The following is an 8,848-nucleotide window of genomic DNA, read 5'->3' on the forward strand; positions in this document are numbered from 1 at the left end:
TCGCACGGTGGAGCTTCTTCACCGTTACTCATGGACAATGGCGACGACAAAGCAGCGGCGAAGTTGCGGGCTGTCGGTGACAGCCGGCGCGAGAGATCGCCCAAGGGAAACTGATTCGCTGACGCACCGTTCGGCGCATTTAACTTTTCCAGCACTTTCCGCCTTTTGCGCCTCACTGACTTCGCAGATGCGACTGCTTTCTTTTTATTTTTCTCATTCTATCTCCTAACATTCGCCTCCTAATGTCTGTAGGAACCATGCTCCTCCAGTGGCCAACAGTAACCTATACTTTGCAGCTGGGTGTCTGTAGTTGCACGAAGAAAATGTTTTATTTTTTTTGTCTGTGAAAATTGGCTTACTTATGTGGGAAATATCTTTGCGCTACGTTGGTTATTTAGCAGCCACTGTCTCGAGTTAGCTTAAATCGTAGATTTACGTTATCCTAGTTTTTGCAACTTTTTACGGGCGCGAAGGACATCCATGGAACTCAAGACGCAGTTCACATTAGATATCTTTTCAGTTTAGTTGAAGACGTTCACGGCTAGCGATTTTCATGTACATGTGTGTCCTACTTTCGGGTACGCATGATTAACAGTGGTAAAAGAAGAAATGTAGCTGGATCCAGCGCTTGTATAAATAGACTTGTCGTTCACTTCAATCACTTCAAGCACCTATCTTTCTATAACTTCTTTCTTGTTTGGGTTCATGAGTACGTATGTAGGGTCAAATGAGAGAAACACTAACGAACTACGCCGTGAACTCGGGATGTTAACGTCTGTGTTAAAAGAGGCTGGAGGTCCTGAAAGACTGGGCAGACTCACGTAGATTTCGGCAACATTGGTACACAGGCATATGCTTGCGCTAGCCTTATGGCTGCATTTTTTAAAACTCCCATAGTTCAACTGAAAACAGGGTTCTTCGTTAACTCTAAATGCATCGTCTATTCCAATGTGACTCTGAGTCACTCGGAAGGATTTATGCGTTAGCTATGTTCGCACAATGTTACTCGCACAAAATCTGCGTTCGTAGAAGCAGCTTGATCTGCGCAACTTGTTTAATTGTTGACGCAGCAAAATATGCAGCGCAGTAGGCAATCATGCAGATAAAGCAACGCAAATGTGTGTACTGCGACCAACTGTGTTAGAGAAGATGCACACTTGAGTTCATTAGGAAATATTTATTTTTCCCAATAAACACTAAAGATCAGGGCGTGCGTGTGCGTTGGCTTGCCTCCGTCCCTGCCTACGGCGCAGCGTTATTTCTTTATGTACATGTGATCTGGAAGATAGTGCTTTGCAAACGCGCAATCCTTGACAATGGTGCTAGTGCTACAAGATTGATATCTCTAACATGGGCGTGCGAATTCGTTTAGTTTTGAAATGTTTCTAGAAAGCTCATTTCATAGCACCTCGGAAGCGGTTAATGGCAGGTTATAGCCGATTGTTGGTAGGGCTCGACACTAATAGCACTATATTATGATGGCGTATAACGGGGCAGAAATTGCTTTAGTAACTCTTTAACATGACTGGCAGGCAAGCAAATACCTGCCGTAGAAGATGTCTGTTACGACGCACAGTGTAAATTTATTATGTGCAAATTAATACATAGAAATGGCACCGGAAAGAGTCAATATGCCTTCATTACCACAGTACAGAAGATAAGATAGAAGTGCCAAAGGTCAAAGAAAATCAGGATGGTAAGTTTGATGAGTTAGGAAAGTTCCTGCGAGATTTAGTAGAGGAGGCAGAGATACGGGGGGGGGGGGGGGGAATCGCTGCAAGAGAAAAAAAAATCATATTCTGGGGATCTATCCATCGGAATCATGGTCCGATTATGAAGCACGACATATAGTGCGACGCTTCGGAATATTTGGGTTTTTTAACGGGCACCCAATGCACGGTACATGAGCGTGATCTTGCATGAATTACACCGCCATCAACCTGTGGGACCGAATTCGAGACCTCGCGCTCAGCAGCGCGACGCCGTAGCCACTGAGCTACCATGGCAACTGAGCAGCACTGCGTACACCGAAACTTTGACCAGCACGAGTAAAAACGGTTATGGCCTCTCGGTTTCAGAAAACACACCGACGCACCAATGCACAAGCTGCTTTTCGCAACGGTAAATGGTGTACTTTCCGTTCAGAAATCTTTGCTCTCGGAGACCGACTAAAGCCTAGGCTATTCAGCGTGGTCTCCGTATATTGGCTTTCCGAAAGCATAAGCCTGTAAATAAAAGCCTGGAACGTAACCTTGTGAATTCTACTCAAACTACATGCTCGCAAGTTGACACGCGAAAACAGAAAAAAAGAACGAATTCTTAATTCGGCCCATAATTGTGTCACCAGGCTGTCAAACGACATTGCTGAAGAACAGTTGGCTGTTTGACGAAACACTGACGGTGGTTCTTGGAGTTAGCGTGGCCGTTGTGTTCATGAGTAATTTACATTTATACAAAAAATGTGAGTAAACTAAACTTAGTTGGTAGTAGAACTTATGTGTATTCTTGTTATTGTACCCATTTTCTTCCGACGCTGGGATTTTTCTTGCCTTCATGAAACAGCACTTTTCCCAGAAACACAACCGATAATAGTGCCAATATTCTCCAGGACAACCTAACTTTTTGTTACTGACTACTGTACAGATACTTCATTTTCCTCTATTCTGCAGGATGGCTCTGGTGCGGATGGCCTGGTACCGCATGAACAAGGATGGCCTGAGCACGGCCAAGTACCGGCTCGTGAGCAAGCAGGTGCAGCCCCTGTACACGCACCTGCTCGTGGACATTGGCCACAACCACAAGTGGCACTTCTCCAGCTCGCAGAAGCTCATAATCAACCTATGACCACCGGGACCGCCGGCGGTTAGACCTTGCCCGCTGGCCACGAAGCGGCCGCTGCTTGCTGGTCATCTCTACGCCCGTGCCATGGTCTCCCCTGCCAGGCCCTGCGAACGTTTGTTACGACGAAACACTCGGCCGAATGCATCCTCCAGATTCGAGACAAGTTCGACCAAAACTCCCTGACCCAATTTCCCACGTGTCCACTACACATGAGTGACTCAAGTCGACAACTGTGCTCCTCGACTAATCTCCAACTCCACAACACACCTGCATGGAAAGTCCCTGTAGAACGGTTCTCTGCACCTTCATGCCAGGAATGTACACAGATTCAGCAAGCCGGTTGTTGAAAGTACGACTGTATACAGCAATGGCTTGTCCAGAAGATGCCGGAAGTAGAAAACGTTGAAAGTTTCTTACATCTTTGGATGTACCAGCACCACGGGCAAAACACCTCAATGGCGCAGATGATCTCGAGCGCTCACCCGTCCTTCTTGCGTAGCCTTCTCTGTCCCTGTTTATTTTACTGCAGACATTCGTGCACACGTCTTCACAGTGAATGAGCGCTGAAAGACGCTTCGGGAAAATTCTGCTTGAGGACTGGCCATGACGGTTCCATGACGTGTCCACGAGGACTGTGCCAATATCTTTGTGGTGCGATGCCAGAGCCAAGTATGACCTGTCACACTGCATCATTGGGCGACTAATCAGTTTTACGGCATTTGTTTCATGCTGTGCATGTAACTAGCAACTTTGGCAGTAGATTGAGGCAGCTAGTTCTCGGTAACTCCAGCCATGCTTCACTAGTTGGTAGTTCACACAAAACCCTTGAAACAGGGACTTTCCACTGCTTTTTTTTTCTTTGTGATGTTGATTACACACAACTTTGAGAAAGTCATGTATGTCATCAGGGAGCACTAAAATAGAGCAGCACAAGCTGTTGAAGATTGCGGAATGCAACATAGAAAAATATAAACAATTCATACACAGGTGTTTTTCTGGAAAATCAAAATAAAACAAAGGGAAAGAGAAAGAAGGTACTTGGAAGCGCCTCCACGCATTAAAGTGGCTCAGTTTGTACTGTTAATTAGTAGCGTTAACTACCTGGGTAAGGCAACGTCCTCTCAATGAAGATTTTTGCAGGTCCTTTTTTTTCTTTAAGCTCTCTGCCTTTCACGCATCATTTATCTCTCATTTTTCTCAGAGGAGTTCCAACCATTCAAGTGTGGCACTTGCATGAGATAGGAATATGCGTGGTATAAGCACTGCCCATAGTAGGTGCGCATGAGAAGTCGTGTTTTGGTTGATGTTTTCTTTAAGTCAGGCGCAAATGCTCAAAATCAGGAGCAAGCGGGGCATATATTGTTTGACAAACCAAGAGCTTCCAATCTACTTCAGCCCTCCAAGTAGGGCAGCTCACGACAGCCTCTGCCACAAAGAACGTGAACTGTGGCATGCGCAGCAATTGGTCCCTTATCTTTAGCTTAAAAGTGTTAAACATTTCTATCTGAATGAGCGAGGATCTGACCACACATTGGGGAAATGTGGCCAGGCGCCTGTATAAAATTGTGTGCCGAATTCTTATGTTGTTCCCTGATCTGCAACGCCAGTAACACGCGGCTGAAATAGCTTTAGAATACATAGATACAGTATAGCAGATCAAGTGTGGATACACCGCAAACACTGTCCGAGAGGCAGACGACTGTATAAAGCAAGCATTAGTTTTTAAGGAATTTCTTTTCGCTCTTTGTGCCGGCGATAACTGCCGCTATCAGAAATTGAACTAGTAAATTAGTGATAGAACGCAACCATTAGAGACGCTACACAAATATAATCTTTACGCACGTGAAACACTATTTATTTTGGAACAATATTTTCTTAACGATATAAGCCACTGCTCAACCCAGGGGTGTCGTCTTGTCATGCTACGAGCGCCTAAATTGTTGTAGCGCAAGGAAAGATGGCAACAGAATGGTACCAAGAAAAACCAGTTGTGTATCAAACGTTTAACTATAATAAGAGTATTGTCGTAGCTACTCATACAAAAGCTAGGCGAGACATTTAGGGCCATCCTTTCACCGTTACAATGGGTGAGTAACTTAAAACCGCATTGACGTAGACATTTACTGCCGGTATCGTAAACCTCAATGCTTAAGAATATTGTTTTGGCACGCACAGATTTGGTTGAAATGCCCGTTGTGTATGTGAGGCAATTCACCATAGTTTAGCCAAACGCTGTTATTCGCTTGTGATATAAGGCATTTAGCCTCAGAGAACGCTATCTGTTAAGCAAGGAACAACAAAAGCAAAAAAAAAAAAAAATCAGAAAAAATGATGAGGTACAGAATACGACATTGCGAACATATGTTTAAAGAACGTCCCAATAGGAATTAGGACCAGGTGCATGGTTCACACTCTATGTGTTCAGAAATAAGCCCACACACCCACAAGCGTTTAGGGGGAAGTTAAAGCACGGCGTTTCACAATATCTCAGCTTTTCGTTTGTCTAGAACCGAAGCCATTTGTAGCTGTTATTCTCTTCGAAGACAGCTTATATGTCGAATAACGCGCTTTGAAGAAAGCTGCAAGTACCTCCCAGGCATAAACAACACTGTGTATTCACTTTATTTTAAACGTTGAAGATCACGCTGCTATCTTTCCTCCGCCTTGAAGGCTAATGCAGTACACGCCCCGAACAATGCTGCCGTCATTGCTACTAGGCTGGAAGAATGAACCATAGAGCTTCGTATTACCCATTTATGCTTACCAGCACCGTAGGAAAGCGAAGCTTTCAGAGCAAGCACTTTCGGTGGAGTCAGGTAGAGAGAAAGAGAGAGAGAGAGAGAGTGCTGTGATTTTTAGGAATGCACAGATGCCGGTACGATCACGAGCCCATAACACAGCGTTTATTTTTGTACAGGCGTCTTCAGCTGTTTGGCTTGCAGATGGATAGCTTTTCTTTTTCTTTCTTTTTTTCGCAGCGGTCAGTTGGTAAGTTTCGGGACGCAAGGCTCAAGAACGCGACGAGGCTCGTCGGCGCCTCTCCATTCGAAGGAATGTGATGGAGACATGTGTTCGAAGCCACTGAAACTGACATTTGTGCGGAAGTGGCTGTTTCTCTCGTGCGTCCCCAACTGCGCTTCACTTTCTCCAAGCTCAAGAAACAAAAATCATCGCGAAGAGGAGCGTCGGATGTCGTAGGCAAGGCGACCTCGTTTCCATGTTGTGTAATACGTCGTAGGACTTCAATGAACACGCACGGAACAGTGCTCGAGACTTATCGTGCGTCGTCAATATTACCAAATAGTGCTGTCGTAGTGTCGGATGCCTCATAACGCGGCTGCGATATGAATGCGAGGTGTGCGAATGCTGTTTTGTCGGCTGGCAAGAAGAAAGGAGTTCTGAAGTATCAAAGGCGTACTTGCAAGCAGCTTTGTTGAAAAAGTTGTTTTACTCGTCAGATTTGTTTTTTCTTTGCTAAAATAAAGGCTGATAAAACTGCATTTGCCTTTGTGTAAATTATGACTGAATTCATCTTCTTTATGCCTTTCCTTGACCTCGAGGTCAGGCTAGGGACGTCACTCCATACGTCGCAAGCTGCCGTCACCGCGGCAACTTGCGCAACAGTAATCTTTACCGGCAAACGTATGCGGGGAGCGCTACATGCTTCGCGTTGTTATCAGGAGCACCTTATCATCAATTACGCGGTCCGGATGCTTGTCGTGTGCTTGTTCTTTAATGAAACGTATGCTGTTCTGTATGTTGTATACATTATTCTAAAAAATGCATGCACTGTTCGCTTCACTTTGCTGAGTGCTTGAAACCTCTGCCTTACAGCGGTACGAGCCACTGCACTTGCCCTGCATGGCCGCCGGGATCGGCCCACATTCTTGCTCACGGACGCGGACACGATAAATGCCGACCATCGAAAGACTAACAGCTTGGCTGTAAAACTACTGTTCGGTTTATCTGAAACCAAACCTCTCAGTCGGCCAGCACTGAGGCAATTTTCTAGTTTTAATAGAACGATTAAGCAGACAGAACAGAACACTTCACTAAGCGATTTAGTTATTTAGAGACGAAAGGAGAATATAAAGGCAGAAATACGTTTTCTACTAGCGCAAACCACGAAGGCGCGAACCACGGTGACTTGGAGGCTAGAAAACTGCTTAAAATGAGTAAGAAGCTCGTTCTCATTAAAGCCTAACGCAAATGTCATACGCAAATGCGAGAAAACAATTATGGCACAAGAAAATCCCAATAAGCTACCTTACTTAAAAATTATGTGGCGTTGTTCTTAGAATGCCACGAATTAATGAAAACAAGGTAACCTTTCTTCTTAGACGATCGCGATTCGTGTGGATATGTGACATGATCCACCGTTTATTGTTTACCGTCTTGAAAAGATTTGATGTAATGTTAAAGCAGCTAAACACTTGGACTACAGGCATCGGGTTTAATTTATTTGTTGAACTATGTAATTAGCACGCACTTGCAAAACTCAAGGAAAAAGCACAATGCCAGTACTGGTTGACGGGGACATTGCATATAGCGTTAAAGAAAGCTGCAAACTCGACGCTGTACGCAAGGCACCATAAAGTGCGCGGTAATGGGTTTAACGTTGAATGCGTGTCGGCGGCAATGCGTTTAGCATTGAATCGAAATATAGTGCCACATCGTATCGCCCCCGCCTAAACGAGTTATGTATAAGGCGCGCACTGCAGCGGGATTCCTCTTTCGCGCTTCTTTAAGAACACTCGGTGCCACCTAGGGCCGCCGCCGCGAAGCCTGTTAACGGCCTCCGAAATCCACGCCGCGCCGGTGTGTGCGAACGCCAAGAAGCGCGTCACGCGTTAGCCGGGCTCCTCTCTCGTGCTTCTTTTCTCGACACGCTGCGCCATCTAGTGGCACTGCCGGGACGTCCACGCATGGACTCCGAGACCAGAAGCGTTGAGAGCGGGTGCCTGCGAACGCTGAGAGTTGTGCCCTCGCTTGCCGCACCCTCAGTGGCACATGCTCAGTGACCCAAGTGGGCGAGAGGGTCATTGAAGTGCGGCACATACGCAGTGCATTTGTGACGCAGACTGCTAATGCGTCGGGTTGCTGTCCTTGAGGAACCCTTGTGACGTGGGCGCGATTCCGCTGAGCAGCGGAAAAATTTTAAAGCATCTTTTTTTTTGTCCTTTTAGAGCATCACATTCCCAGTGGCCCGTATCCAGTAACCCAAGTTGACATCGAAAAAGGTTCGTAGGAGAGACTAGCACAGACCGAGTGGCGCATACCCAGTACTGCAAGTCGGCGTCAAGGAGCTTCTTCGAACAGCGGTATCTACCTAGTGCCGCATCTATAGTGACCCATGTCGGCGTGAAAGAGGTTCGTTGAAGAGCGGCGCGTATGTACGCTTTACAACATGCTCGGTGACCCAAGTTAGTCCGACGGTTGGTTTCGAACACTGTTCCCTCAGCACAGCTGGCCAATGCGCTACCCCTTCGAGCGCCGACTACCCATTGACCCAGTAGGCATTGAAAACTGTTCATACATTATCATTATCATCAGCAGCCTATTTTTATGCTGCTGCTGCTGATGATGATGATGTATGTATGTATGTGTGTATGTATGCATGGATGGATTGTGCGTGCGTGCGTGCGTGCGTGTATGCTGTATGTATGTATGTATGTATGTATGTATGGTATGTATGTATGTATGTATGTATGTATGTATGTATGTATGTATGTATGTATGTATGTATGTATGTATGTATGTATGTATGTATGTATGTATGTATGTATGTATGTATGTATGTATGTATGTATGTATGTATGTATGTATGTATGTATGTATGTATGTATGTATGCATGCATGCATGCATGCATGCATGCATGTATGTATGTATGTATGTATGTATGTATGTATGTATGTATGTATGTATGTATGTATGTATGTATGTATGTATACAAATTTCATCCTGTACTTTTTCTCTGATAAAGACGGTCACACGACCCTGCCGTCT

General features: G+C 45.4%; 1 protein-coding gene across 1 annotated transcript in view; it reads left to right on the forward strand.

Annotated features, from left to right (window-relative positions):
- Positions 1-6,341, forward strand: part of LOC119461466 (uncharacterized) — a 141,186-nt gene extending 134,845 nt beyond the window's left edge. Inside the window, exon 6 of the mRNA XM_037722782.2 lies at positions 2,670-6,341. Within this exon, the coding sequence (XP_037578710.1) occupies positions 2,670-2,844 (175 nt within the window). The 3' untranslated portion in view covers positions 2,845-6,341. The remainder of the gene's footprint in view (positions 1-2,669) is intronic.
- The last annotated feature ends 2,507 nt before the right edge of the window (positions 6,342-8,848 follow it).

This window comes from Dermacentor silvarum, chromosome 8 (genome assembly GCF_013339745.2).
Source record: "Dermacentor silvarum isolate Dsil-2018 chromosome 8, BIME_Dsil_1.4, whole genome shotgun sequence".
In the NCBI taxonomy this organism is placed as follows: Eukaryota; Metazoa; Arthropoda; class Arachnida; order Ixodida; family Ixodidae; genus Dermacentor; species Dermacentor silvarum.